The sequence below is a fragment of the Hetaerina americana genome, unplaced genomic scaffold (genome assembly GCF_022747635.1).
Source record: "Hetaerina americana unplaced genomic scaffold, ioHetAmer1.1.p SCAF_2, whole genome shotgun sequence".
NCBI lineage: Eukaryota > Metazoa > Arthropoda > Insecta > Odonata > Calopterygidae > Hetaerina > Hetaerina americana.
The window spans coordinates 12807749-12829862 of NW_027286763.1; the positions used below are offsets into that span (position 1 = coordinate 12807749).

Sequence of the window (22114 nt, forward strand, 5' to 3'; positions counted from 1 at the left end):
AGCCTCTCTTCTCCTCCACCATGCCCAGCATTTTCTCCTTTGTTTTCCTTGCTGCAATTTCACCTTTCCATCCTTCTCCACACCCGTATTTGAAAAGTCTCCAATCTATGCCCATAATCTTCCTTTATGTACCATGCTTCCGCGCCGTACTAACCAACGCTCCTAGTCAAAGTTTTAATGAGTCCTTACTAATCATCATTCATCAATGTCCCTATCATCGATTCCATTCTCCTTGTGAAAGCGGGGATCGAGATGGTGCGGGGGCTAACGTACTGTCTTTCCACCCAGAGAGCCCGGGTTCAAATCCCGGCGGTGTTGAATATTTTTCGGAGGTATCTCGATCCCTACTTGAGGTGCTTTGTGGAGGGCACGCCGTCCGAGTGAGTACGCCGTCCGTCGGATGGGACGTTAAGCTGTTGACCCCTTGGCGCCTTTCGTTAAGAGTAGGCTAATGCCGACGCCGGGTTTATCTCCACCCTTCATCCTTTCCTGTCCATCCCCTATGGCGCAAATGACCTCAGCAGTCGGTCGCCTCCCCTCAATACTACTACTACCTTGTGAAAGCGTATCTGTCTAGCACAAATCCTCTTTTTTTATATCCCTACTGCTTTATATGTCTTCGTCCAAAACCCTGCCAAGTTAGATGAGCTGTACTTGATCCCCAATTTTAATGTTTAACTTAACATGCGTCTTTCTTGAAAAGCCTCATATAATTTTTGTTCACATTGATCACTATGCCATACCTAACCGTCTGATTATCTCTTCTCAGCAATGATTCTAAACCATTGTCTGACTGGCTACCTAAAACCTTAGGATAGCATATCTGTTTTATGGATTCCTCCCCTACTTTCACTTCTATCGTCAGCCCTTTCTATGACTCACTCTTTGTATACCTTCGAAATAGTAGGTGGTAGCATCACTTTCTTACTGCCCATTCTGAATTTCTATTCACCTCGCGCGTATGAGTAGCCTGGGACATTACAGGTTGCGCATAAGTCGCCCATCCCTCTCACCCACTCCTATCTTGTGCAATGAAAATACTTGTTCAATCGTTTAATCTACTTGCTCTACCCAATACAACATAACGTAGACCTCCTCGATATCCACGAAACAAGCAAATAAATTCTGATTCTAAAGTCCTTTCAGTCCTCAACTTCTATGGCATCAAGCGTGTCTTCCTCTGCCTGAAACTAAAATGTTCATCCGTTGAATAAACATTATCCCTCCTCTATACCTCATATTGATGATTCTGAGTACCACTTTAGCTGCGTGCCAAGTAAAACCTACTGTTCCATTGTCCTACGGTAGGTTTTTTTTGTGAAGGGAACTAACATTCTTCAGGCGAAATATTCCGGCCAAATTCATCCTTCATATATGCAAAGAATTGCTAACGTTTTTCCTTCCGGGTTTTCTTAAAACCCAAAGTCATAGCCAGAACAATTTATGAGAATAATTTGATGTGAAACTCAATTCGGCCATTTTGTACGTGATATCTCGCAGCCGGAGTAAGTGAATATCCTAGTGGATGCTGTATTTTGACATTTCAAAGAACGCCTTCGACATGGTCTCTCCCAAGATATCGATACACAAACTAAGAGATAGTGGTCTTGACGAGAAAGAGACTACCTGGAATAGATAATTCTTATCTAACCGTAAAAAAGTAACCGTCGACGCGTTGAATTGATTAGAGGCAGACGTAACATCAGTAGTTCCGCAGGGAGGTAGTTTAGGTGCCCTGCTCTTCATGATAAACATTAACGACTACCCATATTGGAAGTCATAGAAGATTATTTGCAGACGACAGAGTGATTTACAGAGAAATGAAATTATTGACTTTGTGATTCCACGAACTTTATTTAATTATTACAAAGAATTAATTAAAAAGTCAATAATTTCATTTCAATTCAATATTTTATGCAAATTCCATTAAGTTACACTGGAGACAGAAAATGATTTCCGGAGAATTAAGGACACCGGTGTCATACTCATTAACGATTCAAACCAGATATCGGAGTGATGTAATGAATCGGGGGTCATAATTGAATATCAGAAAATGCACTACACTGAAAATTTGGGATAAAAGATAAGAGGAACAAGACATGAGCTATTAAAAAATATGGGATATAGTGAAGTATTTCTGATCATCTAAAATGCTTGGGTGATGACCCTGACATTTAACCTCTCGTGGAGTACACAAATCTGGAGAGTATGCGGATCAGCCTAGGAGTATGTAAGTATCAATGGATCGTCTGTAGGAAAATGTAAGATGAGAGTGAAGTGTGCCTTTGCTTTAGTTAGATCACACTTAAAATACACGGCGAGTGCATATATATATATAGTCTGAACGCACAAGCTCTTCCACTATGTCAAGATTGTGGTATTTGGGCATGAAAAATTCGCTATTTAGCGGGAACACATCGTTTTTTATCTTAATCTTACTTGAGGTAGCTTCCAGAATATGTGAAAACCTTGAAAGTAGGAAAGTGGTTCGTGGACCTCTATACCTGTAAAAGGGGGTGAAAGCAATGCATTATGCCAATGCCCAAAAGCGACCGCAATAGTAGGAGCCTGCGAAACTTCAAGATGCGCTTCAATTCGTAGTAGCAGTATGTTGGGGAGGCGACCGACAGCTGAGGTCATTTGCGCCATTAGGGATGAACACCCACGGTTCACCGCGGTGCAGCATCATCCGACCTGATAATTCTGCACCGCACATTTATTTAGAAATGATTTATCACGAAAAAGTTCCACAAAGTTACGCCTGAAACGATTAATGATGGAGATTAGGAATGCTATTTGGTAAAAGTGACTTGTAACGATTTTCACTGCATTCTCATTTCGCATCCCTGCTACAAGCTGACATCTTCTAATGTTTTGTTTAATTGAAACTATGGTATCGGTATTACGTTGCCTTCGTCATTTAAAATCTCCTACGTATTTACCAAATGTTTTTATCATTTTAATTCTCTCTAGGACTCTTGAAGAATTTATTAATCTTTATAATATTCGTATAGGCGCGGTTAAAAATAATTCCAACCGTAATAAATGTTTTAAAATGCATGAATGTTATAAAACTGAGCATCGATTCTTTCGTCGTCATGCCGAGGGCGCAATGGTCGAGCCGGGCGTCGCTCGTTTTGCGAAAGTGTCGGTCGCTCATCCTCGCCCCGCCCCCTCTTCTTTCGCAGTCCGCTCGGACGGCAAGGCGAGCGACGGCACCCCCTACGGCTGCGACGACTCCTCCGAAGACAAGCACAGGACTGGCCGGCAGCACCACGCCAGGGCCGGTGGGAGCAGTGGGATAGAGTCCGGCGGCTGCGGAGAGTCACCGGGGCCCTCGCCGCCATCCACACCGGGCAAGACCCCCACGCCGGGTCCGCTGAGACCCCGTCAACTTAAGGCCCGCAAGGAACTGCACAAGCTGAACTCTGCAGGTTGGTACCTCCCCTCCTTTACGTTGCTTATCTGCCCGCTGACGGTGGGACGGGGTAATTGCAGGGGAAGGTTGTCTGTTAAGAGGACTTAGGGGTGAACAGCGGAACCTTATGAAAGTTAATGGTGAATCCCCAACAGTTGACTGCCATTGGGCAGGGAAGGGCGGAGGAATCTGATAATTAAAACACAATTAAGGCATTTTAGTGGTGTTTTCACAAGTATTGCTTCAATCTGTTGTCAAAATTTACGTGAAAGAGCTGCATTTGAGTGCATATGTCGTGAATTCATATGCTGAGATAAGGGTTTAATTTTAGAAGAACTAGAGAAGGTTAACTAAATTAAAAAATCTTTATGGTTGACCCGGTTAATTTTTATTATTGTGTCTTGCTGTATACTGTAAAAAAACATTTTGCGCATTATTCCATATTTTACTAGTTGTAATGTTTGCCGGAGCGTGAGAGGCCTCGTTGCTAAGTAAATGGTAACTTGACTCAGCATTAAACTACCATCCGTCGATACGTAGTATTTAATAATTACCCGAGTAATGGATACGTAGAGTGTCTCTAAGATTTTCATTAACAAATAATTTCAGCTTGTAATGAAGTGGGGGTCAGTACAAGAGGTAAAAATAATGATACAATAGGTCAAATACAAATTTCAAATGGCATAGTACTGTGAATCATAAGTGCTTTATCAGAAAGTTTTATGAGGTATTCGATAATAATAAGATAGAGATCCCCGTTAAATATTGAAGCAAATATAACGTCAAAGAAACATCTGTATTAGAAGTAAACTGCCGAATTGAAGACAAAATCAATTCACTGAATGTCAGCCGCGTAAATACGGCAAGGACCATTTGAATGCCAGCTAGCTGTAATCGGAGTTGAGGGGGGTGTAACTTGTATGATCGTAACTATTTTGGCAAGTGCGTACCCACTTCTGCCTTAGTGTTCCCCTGGAGTTGTTGGTGTCCCAAAGAAGGGGCAGGGCAACCAAATGCTTGAATCTTTCGATTTGGAAATCTGATTCTCTTATCGTGTGTTGACAAAGTTGTCTGTTTTGCTGATGTATTGTAATTGAGTGACTGAAATACATATACTACATTGGCTGCAAAACCATATGATTGATATCTTAGCAATAGGTTCGTATAATCTAGAGCTCAGTTTTCGCATATCCAAATGTTCCCATTGTTAAAACATTGTTGAAATCAGGAAATGGATGACTCTCAAACCTTAATGATGGATACCTACATAGTGGCATATTGCCTTTGGCGAATAAAATACATGGTGAAGATAGACTTTGGACCTATGTTTGGACCTAATAACCTATGTTCTCATATTGTGTGGCCATCATCTCATATGCCCTCTGTTGTCCCATTATTCAATATGTTTGCACTTATTATACCCCAGCCTCAAAACTGAGTCATGGTGACTTTAATGGTGTGGGCGCGAGAAAAAATTATATAATGTATCTTGTCAAATTTTTCAAAACTGCATTTTGTCATTTTACAGTCAAAACTTTAGGAAAGTAAAATGTCACGGAAATTTTGAGTTGATTTCCTTCTTAATGATGTATCGAGGTTGTTTTCCTTTCAGAGTATAAGAATAGTTTAAAGCTCCTTATTCGAAAGAAAATTAAATCATGCTATATAGCTCGAGAACAAATTGCTTGGTAGACATGTTTTAGCTACATGCTTGTAGAATAGGTAATAAAACTAATTCCTTTGAGATGTTAAATAAATTGAAGTGAACACTAAAAAGTTACTTTCATGCTGAGAGATCTTGGAGAACTGCAAAGTGATTAGATAAATTTTACACGTTTAAAACCACATTTTTGGCACAGAGAGGTTTTATTCTCACATATTAACAAGAGGGGATATAGAAAGAGTGAAACTGCCAAAACATTTGATTGAGGGATACGTTTGATCCCAGTTCTGGAAAAGGTTATTTCAAAATTTGTAATTGTAAAAGACATTTAACAGTGAAAATTCATTGTTCCACAACAACACCAGATTCATGCATAAAATGCATGAGAAAGCGAAAATCATCTCTGACGTGAAGATGCCAAAATCACAATCGAAGGAATGTTGTTGATAAAAAAAATACTTTGGCGTGGTGTTACCTGGAAGACAGTTTTTACCAACCCATACCCACGATAGCATTGTACGAGTATACATGTATGAAACGAAATGAACTCCCAATATATATTTAGGAGTTCATTTCGTTTCAATACCCCCATCTGTTTACGACATTGCAATTTTGGCTATCTTGTCTCCTGCAGGGTCTTCATCTTCATCTTCTTCGTCGGCCACCATCGCCTGCTGCCCAGACTGCCGACCGCGGGCCGCCCTCCAGCTGCCCGGCGGTGACCTCTTGTACCAGGAGATGGCCAATCTCCGCTTGGAGATCATCCGGTCCAAGAACACCATCGCCGCCCTGCGCGAGAACGAAGCCTTGCTCAGTGAGAGGTACAACCACTTGGCCCCTTGACCCACCTACCCTTTTCCGTGACTCTCACTTTGGACCTACCCTCATGCTGCAAAGTACAAGCGAAATTTGGAGTTGTCATGGAGGTGGCAGTGGCAAATTGCCGATTTATATGATACATATGAAGGGTATTTTCTCTTTTGCCTTCAATGCAAATTAAAGATCAGATGTAATGCAGTTTAACTGTGGTCTGGTTTAGTGTCAGTCATTGACATTCATGAAAGCACATCTTTGATTATTCTCCTTATTTACTGCTCATTTCCTCTTTTCTCCATCCTTTTTTTGATGACCATGGGTGGCATTTTTTTAGTAAGTGTCGTTTTGATATTATGAGAGTAAAAGTGCATTTAAAATAAAGTTAATACTAAGGCAGATTGATGATTAAACTGGGCATATTTTCTAAATATTTTGCAGAATATAAGAGTAAAATTTAAGGATAGACAACTTACACAGAAGCAATAAAAGTCTGCTTGTTCAGATGCGTGTGGGGATTGGAGTGCCAGGATGGGCTGTACTAGGCAGGGGAGTAAGATGGGGATTCCCATAATCACCAATTCTTTTTTCAATATGTGCGTGGAGAAAAGGGTAATAGAGGAATAAGAAGGAATGAAGGCTGGAGTGAAAGTCATTGTGAAACCCTTCAAATTACTTTAGCAGATGAAAACATAATATCCTCTTATTTCGATACACACACATACACACATATACATATATATATATATATATATATATATATATATATATATATATATATATATATATAATGTATAACACTTAGCACTAGTGGACACAGACAAAAACACAGAAACACAAAAAAGAGACTCACTATTTTTCGAATTTTCGGTGGTCGTTACCACCTTTATCACGGAAGAGAGGGACAGAACTGAAGGGAATACGAGGGCTGGAGAGGTGGATGGAAGGGGAAGGTGGGGAGAGAATTCCGAAGGGACGGGTTTGGAGGGGCAGCGTTAGAAGGGTGGGGAAAATGTAGAAGGTGATGGGGGTGGAAGGGGGATGAAAATATAATTGAAGCAGGGTAATTAATGCCTAATATTAATTCCTGGCCAGTTCCAGGACTCCAAGAGCCAGATGAAGGATTGCTCTAATGTTTCCAGTTTCTGAGGAGGATCAGAGGGTGGGAGGGATGCTATGATGGATACACTATAGAATTTATCAAAGGGAGTGTTGTGTTCGGAGGCGTGTTTGGGGAAAGGGAGCATATCAATTAAGGAAGAGTTTTTGCATGAGGCTCGGTGGTTGTTGATTCTGATATTGAGGGGTGTGGTGCACTGCCCAATATAATAGGCAGGGCAAAGTTGGCACTTCAGAAGGTACACTACATTGCTAGATGTGCAAGTAGAGGAGGGAATTGGTGGGAGAGAGTTAAAAAGTGGGTGGGAGAGGGATGGGATTTTGGTTTTGAAAATAGGGCATGTTTTGCATCTGGGTTTATTGCATGGCATTGGCATGGCATATATATATATATATATATATATGCCATGCCAATGCCATGCAATAAACCCAGATGCAAAACATGCCCTATTTTCAAAACCAAAATCCCATCCCTCTCCCACCCACTTTTTAACTCTCTCCCACCAATTCCCTCCTCTACTTGCACATCTAGCAATGTAGTGTACCTTCTGAAGTGCCAACTTTGCACTGCCCTATATAATTGGCAGTGCAAAGTTGGCACTTCAGAAGGTACACTACATTGCTAGATGTGCAAGTAAGAGGAGGGAATTGGTGGGAGAGAGTTAAAAAGTGGGTGGGAGAGGGATGGGATTTTGGTTTTAGAAAATAGGGCAAGTTTTGCATCTGGGTTTATTGCATGGCATTGGCATGGCATATATATATATATATATGTGTATATATATATATATATATATATATATATATATATAAATATAATATATATTACACGTAAATTATAGTCATCGATTGTTTATCGTTTCTTTTGCGGAAGAGAGAGCTAACTTCCGTCGAAATTATTAAGACACATAATGTATGAGTGTTCTTTTTATATGTTCCTATATTGTTTGCATATCTGCAACAAAATCCCTTTGTTCATCAGAAATAGGAATGTTTATAAGTACATCATCTGGAGTAAGGATAATTTTTCAATGGACACTACCAAAGTAGTGATGCTACAAAAACCCCAGAAGTTCCAGGAAAACTACTCTTTAACCAACTTCCTGAAGAGCTAAAACAAATACTCCACCGAGAAAATAAATGAAAAAAAATTTTAAAGTCTTCTTTATAAATTATGTTTTTTATAGCTTCCCAGAATACATAAAAAGAGCCAATGCCAGGAAATTTGTTTTCAAAATCTTTAATACCATTATTATATAATTAAAATCCCTCAGTATGTGTATGAATTTGTATACATGTTAATCTAATGTAACTGTAAATTTGATTGAATCTTTAACAGAGCCCTTATGTATTGCTCTATAGTGAATTAATCTTACTCTCTATCTGTGAGGAATTGTGAATGATGAAGCAGATTCCACCATCGTTAACACCCTTTGTTAATATAGCTAATTCTTTGGCTTGGTCATTTTGGTATGGTTGCTACAAGAGGGTCTGCACTTCTCAGGTTGGCACTGGAGCAGAAGGCAAGGGTGGAGGCAGAGGAGCGTGAGGCAAGTGGTGAGAGCCACTATGAAGGCCTCATTGGTGTCGACCCTCATGAATTGCCACGGTCCCACTCGACGGGTGGCGACTCAGCTAGCCATGGGACCGGTGGACCCAGTGCCCAGCTGCTGGTGGGCAGGTTTGCCTCACTCTACGCCCAGGCAAGGGTGGACACACTTGATGCCCTTGACAATTTGCCACAGCTGAGGGATGCAGAGGATCTCAAGTCAAAGATCTTGTTCTCAGTGGTGGTGGTAAGTTGCTGTGGTGCTAGTTTTTTCTGCAAACAAACCTTCTGATAAGTAAGATCTCAACCTACTCATTGGCATTCAGTTATTGAATATTTCTTGTTTATATATGCTGATTAGTTAGTGACCAAATATTGCAAGAACTGATTTAAGTTATTTTGTATTCTTATGTGTCCTAACATTTCAGATGTATTCTGTTAGTTCCTGGTGAGAGTAGAGGACTAAAATTAGATAAATATATAGAATAAGGGTTGCATAAACTGCAACGCCAAGGTTTTTTCAAGTGAGTGGTTAGGCCTTGAATGTGAACTAGTTAGCTATAGTTCCTTTCCAGCAATCTACTTTGAGGATGTATCCTCCATTTTCACTTCTTGAATTCTACCAGTGAGAATATTTTTTTACAATTCTTTAGCCTTGAATTTAATCGCGATGGCTTCAACTATGACCATAATTTATCATGAGGCACTTGGTCAAACGATAGCAAAATATCAACAATCACCCCATCAACTCGCTTTGCCAAATATATGACATTGCCACATTTATAGCATTAACACTATAAGTTGCGTTTCACATGAGTATCCTGTTCTACACCCATGTTGGTGTTTAAATTCCAAGTCCCTCATTCCTGAATGTTGTCAGTGATCTATGACTCTATAATGTTACAAACAAATGATGCTTACCAGTCTGTAATTCTTAGCTTTTGTTTTATCTCCTCTCTCAGAAATAGATGTAATGTGAGCTTTTTTCCGCGCATTAGTCAAAGTGTTGTTATTTAAAAATAATTTTATCCTCACTGTTTAAAGTGACAGTTCTTTCCCTCCACAATGTTTCCTTAAATGACTGTTCAATTGGTGCCTCCCTTCCCCACTCAGACACAATGCTAGATCTCAAAACCATCAAGGTGGAGTGCATTTTACTCCTTAAAGCATTTCAGATTGGCCTGAACCTTGCTCACTAGGGGTTGTACCCTCAGAGTTCCCATCAACCCTCCTTCCCATCACTTGCCGCTCAAAACCCCCTCTTTGGGGTTTTGAGAGACAAGTGATGGGAAGGGGGGCCCTTATCTTACAATTGACTTCCCCTTTGGTTAAAATATTGAGTCTCAAATATTATTAGTATTTGTGTTTTTTCTTCCTCTATATATATCTAAATTTTGTGTGAATATTACCTACACATATATGCATCTATTTTGTGTGTGTTTTTGATCTGGAACATGTGAATGAAACATATTCTAAGGAAAACAGCGAGATGGTTTCTTTTTGATACTTTTTGGCACTTGATATGTTTGAAGTATATAGTTGAGTTTATAAGTATACAGTTGATTTCATCTCTTCCATGGAAATGCATATGATAAATCATTATTTTTTACTTAATTTTTATCAAATATTAAAATTTTTACTCATGCATATAAAAATATTTCCATTAATAACTTTTCGGTAATGCAAGATATTGTGCATTTAAATTGACATGAGGACTGACAACCAAAAGTCCACCGATTCTCAACATTTTTCAGTTTGAGTGCTTTTGATGCTTGCCTCTTCTAGTCATGGACACTTAACTTGCAGGGAATCCTTAAGAATCAAATCATCCTTAAAATTTTGTGTTTGTGAAATTTTGAAATTATGCAATTTCTCCCACTTATTTAACACACATTTTATGCAATATCTCCTTCAATCATTTGTGTATCCATTGTGAGAGTGAGTAGTCACATTTTAATTATGCTAATCAAACACCAAGAATGGTTGTGTGATATTTATTTAATTATTTGGAATTTAAGGAAATGGCAACCAAAAAATTAAGCTTTCACAGAGCTGAGCTTTGCTTCTTTTGTTTAGTCTTCATTTCATGAATATAGTTTATTGTTGAGAACTAAATGGTGACAAATAAGGAATCAATTTTGCTATCCCTATTCTTTAGGTGATCCATTCAGTAGGTGGTATTCATTTCACCGACATGAGTAGGGAGTGTAGAGATTAGGAGGGCACACTTATATTGGCACTGATCTTTGTTTTTGGTGCTTTATCTGTTAAATGCTTGCTCCCCTGTAGTTGGTTCTGAGGTAGAAAGCAACACTTGCAAGCAATATTAGTGTACCGTTTACCATTGCTTGAAGAATGTGTGATCACCAGTGACCCTAAGATGCTACCGATACGAGTACTAAACAAAAAATGAAGTAGCAGTTACAAAGTCATTCAGGGAATCCCTCTCCACCCATCACTTGTAATGAAAAAATTCGCTCATGGAATGAGTCATTTCAAAAATATCTGTACCCATTAATGAGTACTTGCTAGACAAACCACTTTCAAACCCATTTTCCACTATATCTTCAAACTCAGCCTCTACTAGACAACAACAAATTTTCTAAATGCCATAATTCCCAGAAGAAAGTAACATTCTACTCATTGATTCACTGCCCCCAATTTAGTTGAGAACTTACTAGATAGATTACAGCTGTTAATGTTCACAACTACCAACATCTTCAAGAAATATTTACTCTTTCATGACTAGAAACTTAAAGAACACTTTCCTTGGGCTAAAACATAATCTGATAAGGTACTGTAAACACATACCTCTAAACTAACTAAAATCAAAAGGAGCATTTCACTGCTTCTTAAACAATTTCTTTATCCTGCAATACACATTTTGGACACTTTGTCATGCTCTGCAGCGCACCAACTCCACTCTGGGCACTGACCCTCTGACTCCCTCCGACTCTCCACCATTTTACACTGCGGATATTGCAATTTCATGTACTGCAGGAGGATCGGGCAGAAGTTCAATGTCAGAGTTAAAGAGGACCAACTTACTTTCACCCACAAAGATCCTTCTTCCCATTTTGCAAAACATCTTACCTATGAATATAGCCTTAACTCCAATTTCAACAAGCACAATTCACCTTTCAAAAACCCAAGAAAAATGTCAACATCCTAGGAATGGAGATGATTCTTCATATCAAAATCCACCGTGTAACTTTGTTACCACTGTTTGTACACACAGTCTTATTACTAGAATCATGCTCCAAAACAATCATAAGCAATAAAAAATGATGTGAGCAGCTTGGTGAGTTATGCAATTGCTGACAAGCCTATTGGGCACTAGTTTGAAATTCTCCTCGGAAATTGCTGTTGAGTCATGATGCATTGGCTATTGTATGATCGAATTTGGAATTGCAAACATTCAAGTTTCATAAACACATGATAGATTATGCCTTAGAAGCATTGATAACATAATACTTATAAATGGTAATTTTACTTTAAGATATCTGTCTTGTCCTAAGGTAAAATATGCCCCCACAAGTGAATTCCAGTGAGGAACCCAGTGGAAGGGTAGAAAGGTGATAGAGTAAGTTAATTTTTAAACCCCTCCACTTTGCCTGTATATATTTCTCAACAGAGCGTGTACCCAATCAGTACTATAGGCATTTGTCGAAGGTGCAATGGTGTGCAGATGATCTACAATGGCATTTTCTTGAACAAACTTACTAAATGTAAATGAATGATTTTCAGCTACTTCCCAAATATTTCTAACCTGAATTGAATTGCCTTAATGAAAGGCGCTGTAGGTGTTACTTATAGAACTCAGTAACTTTCATGGGATTTTGCAATAACGTGAGTATCATAGCGAGTCCTCCTACTCTTTACACTCCCTTTGCACTAGTATATCTATTAAATGCCTAAATTAAATCCCTACTATATATTATTTTATTCTTAAACTCTAAGAAGAAATTTTATCTGTGAAAAACGTTTTTAATTGGTAAAAAATATTTGCCAGAAGTTAGTCTTCGAATCTTCCTAATTATGATTTAATTTTGTACACATGTAATGCTGAACCCTGGATGTAAATAATTGGTGAAAAGACATGACTATGACTACCTGTTGGAGAGTGTGGGGGAAGTGACAATTCCCTCTGCTCTCCATAGCCACTGTAATAATTTATATTCTCTTTTCAGCCAGCCATCTGTCATAAAATCTGTAATTGAATATTAAACTCATTGTTTCATTTTATTGCCCTCTAGGATTTCAAATTGCAGGCTATTGAGGGTAATGCTTGCATGTAAACCAAGTGAAAACGTAACTATTATAAGAGGCACATTAATGGGACATATTTAAGCATGAATGAGTTTATCAACCCTTTTCCGTGCTTCCCAAAATGCAAAAATCTAACCACTCAGACGAACCCATTGTTTCTTCCCACAACTCCCTGACAGAGAAAATCTTCACCTTTGTGTGCCAATACCTCTAACTCTTGGCCCATGTCCACATCATCCTATGTTCAGGACAAATGTACTGATGAATATTTCCTCAACCTACTCCATCTCCAAATTATAATGGCCACAATAGATATTGCTTCCCTTTACTCATCAATTCCTCATTCTGAGGGTCTCTCATCATACACATTTACTTCTTTGGCCTCACAGCATTGATCCACAACCCGTGCATATACTTACTTCCTTCCTAAAGGCTCCATCTCCTGTATTCTCCATATACACAATCTCATCCTCAGAAATTACTTTTCTCAATGTAAAATATATATTTTACTGATATATAAAGTTCTGCACAGTTGCCAACATAAAACACACAAATAAAACAGCTGTGCTTCTACTGTACCCACTTACATCATTCATGTACTAAACACTCTTCTGCCCTCTATCCATGGTCACCAAAAATGCATTATTTAAACCATTTCCCTCAAATTTACACAATAAATGTATAACTTGAATGAAAAAATCTTAGAAATTTTCATGTTCCTAAAAATTCTCAAAATAATAACCAATATACCTTCCCTATCCATACTACTTATTTCTAAGATATTCTGTTCCTCAGATATGTAGTTAAAGACCCTTTTCACTTTCAAACCATCCAGAAATCTATCTGACATCTCAAAAAACCCTAAAATCATGAATAAACCCACAAATACACACCAACATCTTGCAATTGAACTAAATGCAAAACCAATCTCATTTTCATAACTCTTTCTCCCCATTTACAACTCATGAATGCCATCCTATTCCATACTATTTTTTCTTGCACATCCAGTTTTGAAATTCACCAACTGAATTTCAAACTATCCTCCTTTGGTGGACATTTCAACACACCTGTCAACATCAGTATAAACAATCACTGCACCTTTTGCAATCCTTCTTCTTCACTGGTTTGTCTACCAGTTACCATACATGGCTGGCTGCATTGGCAACGTTTCCTTCAATGACTCATTAAGTGATTGAGTTATCACTTCCCTATCCCACTCAGACAAAATTAAAGCTCAAAATCAGTGAGGCGACATACCTTTTGCTCCTGGGAGCCTCTCATACCTGGGCTTGCCCAATTGAGGGTAACCATCCATCAATCGCAACTCAAAACAATTACCATTTGAATATCTCTTCTCCCCAAAAATACAATTACAAACACCCAAGACCTAGATAGGAAAAACCCACCTAGGTGAGAATTGAACCCGCAACCTCTGGGTTGGGAGGAGAAGATGGTATGCTGCTGCCACCAGGGTCGGTAATATATAAATGCTTGTATACATATACATGTGCATGTATATGTATGTATGTATATATATATATATACACACACAAAAATACATAATATATGTATGTATGTGCGTGTGTATATATATATATATATATACACAAAAATACATAATATATGTGTGTTTCTATATATATATACACACACACACACACACACACACACACACACACACACACACACACATATATATATATATATATATATATATATATATATATATATATATAGAAACACACATATATTATGTATTTTTGTGAATAGTGATATTGTTGATGAATTCATTTGGGCATGCATGAGCAAATAGATTAAAATCACCGAAAAATGAAGATTGAAGCATGGAACTATGAATTAATACAACAATTCAATATTTCAAGATAGTTTATATGTAATGGCACTCATGTCGTTAAATATATTGACATTTGTGGTTATCAAATGTGTAAGTAGTTATTATTGAAGAAAAGTGAGAAATTTGCTTTTCTCTTCTAAATCACATGCATGAGTGTCATTATTTGTGTTTGCTTGATAAAAAGAAATGATTTGCTTGGAATATAAACTAAGTCATACCATTAAATTAAATTATTTAATGGCCAGGTACAAATTGCTTATTATGAGGCTAAGGTTTGAAGAAGCTGATATTACATTGAAAATCCAGATTCACAGACAACAAGAATAACCTTTCCAAAGTAAATATCTTGTCTTTACTGTACTGAATTTTTCACTTGAAATTAAGAGGTGCTGCAGTCCAACCAAACATTTGATTCCCTATATATTTTCCTCAAGAATTTATTCTCAATAAATCCACTGATAGAAGTCGGCCTCCATAATTTTATATTCTCAATATTAACGATTGATAACATCTCTCTCTTTAAATTAGTATAATAATTAAGTATCTTATATTATTCTTTGGCTTTCTCTTGGTTCTCATGGTATTAATTTATTTTAACTTATATTCTTACTCTATATATCCTTTTCTTTCCATTAATTCAGTAAAATGAAAGTAATATCTAGTCTTATGACTCTCTAATTGTACAACACTTGTGGTTTGAAAATGGAAACTCACTGGCCAGTGACGTGCACTAATAAGAATGGATAAATTTGTACCTACCTAACCTAAATAAGTTTCCTTTGAGGATACCAAGGTCAAGGATTAACTTCTGTAATTAAAAATGACACTATGAAAACCTAAATATTTGTGCTTGTAATTATAAAATCAAGCCTTTACTTTGGTTTTATGCTATTGCTACTATATTATACTTCATAACTCTTCATGTGGAAATATTCGTAATCCTGTTCAATTTCAGCTTTGCCTTTCCATTGTAATGTCAGTTGTTCCTACTCATTTGTTCAATGATGTAATGAAGCAAGCTTGAAAGTGTTCTCAATCATGAATGGTAAATTTCTTTAATGAGTGGCTAAGTTTGCTTTTTCACATTTAATGAGAGGAGTGGAAAATGGAAATACAATTGTAGGTCTCTTGGTTTTTGTTGCTTTATGAAAATTAAAACTTTGTTTAGATTGATCTTCGTTAGTTAAGTCTCAGTAAAAGGAAAATGGAGAGTTATTTTGAGACTGTGTATGCAGTCCAAGTGGCTGATTTTGCAGGGAGACATTCAAGGTGTGAAATGATATAACCCTTCGAAGCCCATCTGAGCCCTGTTTGCCGCGAAGTGAAAACTATGAGGGGAACAGAGATTTAATTGCTCCCTCACAATCTCTCAGTTACCATAACACTAACTAATCATCAAGCTTACTTTGAAAAATTAATATTTGGGTTGGATAATGGTAGATATGTTACAAGAGATGTGTATATATACAGGTATGTCTATAATACACCTATGATATACATTTATTAATAATTATAGGTTGTTATTTTCACAGACAAAAAACTTGATTTTTTAGTAAGAGGACTTTGACACTATTATCAAATATCAAATTTGTTTTCTTAATACTTTGAAATGTTTTATACATTTTTTATTTGAATTATAATGTACAAATTATGAAAACAGGTTTATAAATTATCACTAACAAGTGATGGGCCTATTATTTTAACAGATATACTTTGGCGATCTTTAGTAAGCTAAGCTCTTTAATAAATAAAAATAAACTACTTGTATGTCATAGTAATAGATTTTTGGTGTATTGTATCTAATTTTTTAAAAATTGCAATTTGATAGTATCTGTGGAGCAGTAATTATTGCTGCTTCATTTTAGCCCTTAAATTGCAAAAATGTGACCTTAGATTCAGTATGAGGAAAATCATATCTGTGAAGTTGGACTGCAGCCTCAAAACAATGTTATTGGTTTCTTCTCTTCTTCATCTCTGATCACCTTTGTCTTCACAATTACTTTAGCTTCATGACACACTTCTCCACTCTGTCACTAAATAACCAAAATGGGTTCAATGTTTTTTCTCTCCCTTCCCACCACTTGTACCAAATTTCCTTTCCCTTTCCCCATTCTCCCATGCCACAAAAAACTGCCCTGTCCTCCTTCTTGCTCTCTGTCCCTCTCCATGGCTGGAACAAAAATGATCTCACAAAATATATGAAATATTTGTGTGTAAATAACAATGAATTTGGAAAACTAACAAATTAACACTGGATGCCATGGTGAATGTCATCAATTACCCCTGCTTCCTCCCATCTTCCCTTTTCTCCCCTTCCCTCTCCCCTCACCCTCTCTCTCTACCCCTCTCCACTGGCTGCTGGTGATGATTGCTGGGCTAGCTGTCTTTCCGATCAGTCCAGTCCCTCCTAGCGAGTGTCAAGGCACAAGTGCACGACATCCTGCAGATGCCAACTTCGTCCACACCGCCTCCCACAGCGCAGGCTGTGAGCAATGTCTCCACTGAGACATCTGGAGTTGCTGAGATGGAGGAGGCAATGGGCGATTATCTACGAAGGAATGTGGAAAATTTTGATATGACCAAGAATGTTGAGGTAAGCAAAGTTAAATTGGTGCGTGTTTGAGTTGCAAATGGGCATGCACTTTCAATGGGTTTGCATAAAGATGTAAGCTTCGTGGAAAAAATTTAGTTTCTTCTTCTATCTACTTTTCCAAAATGATTTAATAGCAAGGTTTAAGATTATTCATAATTATTTTTTTCATCCAATAAACTTAACATTGAATGGCTATTTTTTTGTTGAATGGTAACTGGGGAAATTGTCAAAGTTCTAACACTCATGTTCTATTTTGCTTTACAGGAAGTATGTTCTCAAATTTGGGCCACGCTCTATGACTACCCATGCCTCAAGTCCTGTGAGGGATTGGTGCAATATGTTAAAAGTGCTGTTCGTTTAGCCTGGAGTCTTATCAATCAGGTAAGAGCAAAATGTAGTCAGTTGGGTTGACTTTCTCTTTGATCCTGATCTTTCTACTTCCATCAGTCAAAACATAATCATAAAATAAAAATTGAGTCAAACCTATGTTACAGAACAATTCACAATTTTCAATTTTTTTACCCAATGTATGTAAAAATAAATTGTCCGAGTTTAAATTAGCTAAGGATCATTAAGTTCTAGATAAGTAAGATCAGTATGCATTCTACAAGTGCCTACGGGAAAGTTTGGTTGTGCTCAAATTTGATGGTAGAAATGGATTTGATAAATCTGAAATTCATTGACATCTTCCATTTTAGTCATATACTTGATTATTAATGATATATTGATGTAAAAGAAGAAAATGAGAAATAGGGGTGTTCCCACTTATGGAAAAGTGTTTTTTTTTTTGGCTGGTGCTAGATGGTATTAGTGACTTACTTCACATAGTTCAAAATACAATAAACCCATTTAGAATGCAGTATTTCAATTTTGCCCCAAAAGCAAATCATTTGGATGAACTTTCAGTCTAGCATCCATTTTCTAGCATTTATTTACATATTCATCAATGTTTTCATTCGCCTAGCACATTTTTTTACTGTAAATATCTCTAGTTTTAAAGGTACATACATTGGATGCAATAAGCATTTCTAGTTTTGTAGATACATATCCATTGAATTTTGATGAGAATTTTTCAATTTTTCAGGCATGAATTTTTATATAAAACCCATTCCAATGCGAATTATAGGTCACATGTAACTGTGGTTGGGTTTTATACCCATTGTGTATCTTTGGTGATTCAATTCATTGGGGATTTGCATCAAAGGTTAATGTGCCAACTTAAATGCATATGGATGACATAGCAGCTGCTGCTGATAAAGGAAGGAGCCACGTTTCCCATTATAATTTAGTATGAATTGATAAAGAGAAGTGCCAATGTAAGGAAATTGTTTGATTGCCATATAAGTATGTATACCTCATTTCAAGTCTTCATCATGAAACGTAATTCCTGGATAGACTGGCTACACCTGTTTTCCACTCTTATTTTGACTGAGAAAGAAGCTGAAATTGAATATTACATTTCATTTGGGGACAGTGAAATTTGATTGCCAAACTACTTGCCTGTCTGCCTCATTGCTGGCTATCGTGATGTGCCTGACTTTCATGCTTGCTTTAATTCAAAGTAAAGAATTTTTGTCCCCATTCACTCTGTATTGTATGTATATGAGGCAGGATATTTGTACAATGCTTGGATTGAAGGAGGGATTTCAAATGCTTACTACAGCATTTCTCGAAATGAAAATAATAATTTTGAATTTGCAAATGAGTTTTAAAACTCATCGGTATAATATTTTACTCTCCGCTAAAATGGGATACACTCACAGATTATTTCTGAAATTAAATATGTACATATGTAATAATTAGAATTTTTAGCACTCTGCTTTTCAGTAATAAGGCATTAGTTACTGCATAGTTCATGCAAAAGTTTCATAATAACTAATATCTCGATTTTTGACATACTCTGTACTAAGGTAACTAGGGTCCCCTAAAGTCCTGGAAGGGTTGAGAAATGTGGCTCAGGTCTCATTCCTCAGTGAGGGGCAATATCCAGCTGCACCTCTTCATGATGAGGGACAAGCATCTAAGGGTGGCTAGTATGGCACTGGAGACCAAATGAAGACCGGTGTAAACCCTCTCCTCTATCCTTGAATTGAGATGGGGTGCCCTCTTGTCCCAGAGGCTGGAAACAGCCCGTAAGGTGGGAGAGTGACAAATATGGCTGACAGCATAGCACAGAGAAGGCAAGGGGGGACCACTGCATTAAAGATCTCATGATATCTTTTGTTATTCAGCCATGGATAGTGGATTTTATACAAAGGAATGGAACTAATTATGAGCTTCAGAAATCATTTAAGAAACCAACATATGAAATTGGAGATAAGAAAATATTTTGCTAAAAAATTTATTTATAGTATATTATTATATGGATGTGAAACTTAGGCCTTGGGAAAGATGAAGAAGTCTCAGATGGAAGCAATGGAAATGTGGATTTGGAGAAGGATAAGGAGAACGAGATGGATAGACAAGGAAAGCAAGGTAGAAGTATTGAGAGGAATTAAAGAGGATGGGAATTAAATGAAAGTGATAGAAAACAAGGAAAATAATTAAATTTGTTGGATATGTTTTGTGGGAAAACAACTTCTTGGAAAATATAATGGAGGAAAAATTACTAGTAAAAAAGGGAAAAAAAGAAGATCGAGAATCAAATTTATTGATGACATATAAAGTACTATGAGAGTCCCTGCATATAAAGATAGGAAAAGAACATCAATAGAGAGAGCCATTTGGCTGCAAAGACAAGGATTTGAGATGATGAGGATGAAGTAACCAGGATTAATTTTGTTTTTCTCTCATTGTAATGCCACTTTATCCCACCATTTGCACCTTTGAATTTTGAAAACAAATAATGACCATTGACAAGAAGTAAGATGGTGGCTAATGGGTTTTACAAAGAAAATGATGGATGTGACTGGTCAAGCAAGGAAACTATGGGGTTCTAATAGGCAAAGGTCAAGCAAAATATTGTGCTGTTTTCCTATGATCATAAAAATGATTTCAACAAACTGTAGGCGCATCGTTTATGAACTGAAACAGAGCCTTCGTGATCTCTGTGTCCCTCAGTTCTAAGTAAAAACCATATTGGTGCAAGGAGACAAACCTAGTTTCAGATTACGTTAATGTTTCAACTGACCTTGCAGCTGCATTACATTTTCTGCTCTGCTCATTTGTGAGCTCACACTCTGCTGCTAGAGGTTTTTCAGATGGACAAATTGCACCTGCAGCTCCTGTTCTCCATCCTGACAGACTGGACATGCTGAATGTAGGCTAAATAGACCTGTTTGAATGGTTGGCCACCCATGGTCTGGCCCCTCCCTTCCTTTTTCCATCAGTGCTTAATCCTAATTTAGAACTTAAGACTCTGACCTTTTAGAAATGAGTCATGGCTCTATGGACATGCATAGTTCCTCAGTGATCAAGAATTATAAAAAAATCCATTTGTATTAATTCCACCCCTGTTGTACTTGCAGACCTCTTTGGCCATTAAATTTAAATGAGCAGTGTTCAAATTTTGTGCTTAAATATTTCAATGAAGGTCACGCTTTCCAATTATGCTAAATGTATTGTTTAATTGATATTGCAGTCACCACCATATATGCTGGAATACGAGCATCGTATATTTCGAAAGGACACGCACATTCGATTTCATTCATCTGATCAGAATGCAGACCGCATACGCTGTTACCTTTGGCCAGCATTATTGGAAGGAGGAGCAAATGGACCTTGTGTACACAAAGGGGTTGTTATCACATGAAAAAGAACAAAGTGAAGCCATCCATTACTCAGAAACTGAAGTGTGAAATTAGTAGTTAAGACGACAAAAATTTACCTAAAAATTCATGACTGACAAGCAACAATATTGTTGGTCCAAGCCACAGAAATTTTATGGTTGTCAATCTTCACTACTGCTGTATAGATATAAGTTAGCCATCCTGTGCTATTTGCAGCATACCACTCTTCAACCGGAGAAATTACTTGGATAATCAACTGGAATTTTTAATTGGAGGAAGAGAAGAATGGATTATATTTAGAAAAATATTCTCCTGGTGGTGTGTGTGGGTGTGTGTATGTGTGTGAGGGAATGGGTGAATCTAATCTTTACTTGCTGAATATTTTGTTTCAAATAAAATAACAATGGAATAAAAATAATGATGATCAATAGAATTCAGCAGATATATTCAGGGCAGCTAATATTGTAATAGCTTTACATATTTTTACATAAGGAATTTTGCATTGCAAGTTATAATAAATATTCACAAATTGCAATTATTACTATTCATATTTGGCATATAACTGCAATATTCTTGAGTAAAATATGATGAGAGAGATGTACATGTTTCAAGAGTTGTCATCACAAGCTAAAACAACTGTTTTCAAACTAAAGATGCTTTATGGAAGGAATAAATAATTATTATCTTACTTAATCAGGGTTACATGTTGTCTCCAAAAGAATACTTACAATGTCTTTTAGGCCATAGTACTGACTTGTCTTGTTAATGCACGATTGATTTCATTTTTATCGATGCATGTTTTGGGATGACCAAAAATGTTTTTAATTACATAGTACTCCTTGAGACAAAAATGCATGACATTTCTTGAACTGGGTAAAAAGTAGCATATAATACTGATAAATATATACGTATATTTAATAGTGCCTAGAATCTACTTCATTTAAATTACTACATATTGTTCTTTTATTTTCTGTACATAATGGGTATGAATATTGTGGATTGTTAAGATTTATAGAAATTTAATCGAATTTGCTCAATATCCATTGTAAAATCCATAAGAACTGATCAAAATGAATTATTGTAATAATCATGAGATCATATTAAGTTATA

General features: G+C 37.0%; 1 protein-coding gene across 1 annotated transcript in view; it reads left to right on the forward strand.

The window, feature by feature from the left end:
• LOC139687552 (uncharacterized) overlaps positions 1–22114 on the forward strand; it is a 135568-nt gene extending 113454 nt beyond the window's left edge. Inside the window, exons 9-14 of the mRNA XM_071584764.1 lie at positions 3189–3434; positions 5716–5902; positions 8515–8806; positions 17064–17276; positions 17541–17657; positions 20857–22114. Of these exons, the coding sequence (XP_071440865.1) occupies positions 3189–3434; positions 5716–5902; positions 8515–8806; positions 17064–17276; positions 17541–17657; positions 20857–21027 (1226 nt within the window). The 3' untranslated portion in view covers positions 21028–22114. The remainder of the gene's footprint in view (positions 1–3188; positions 3435–5715; positions 5903–8514; positions 8807–17063; positions 17277–17540; positions 17658–20856) is intronic.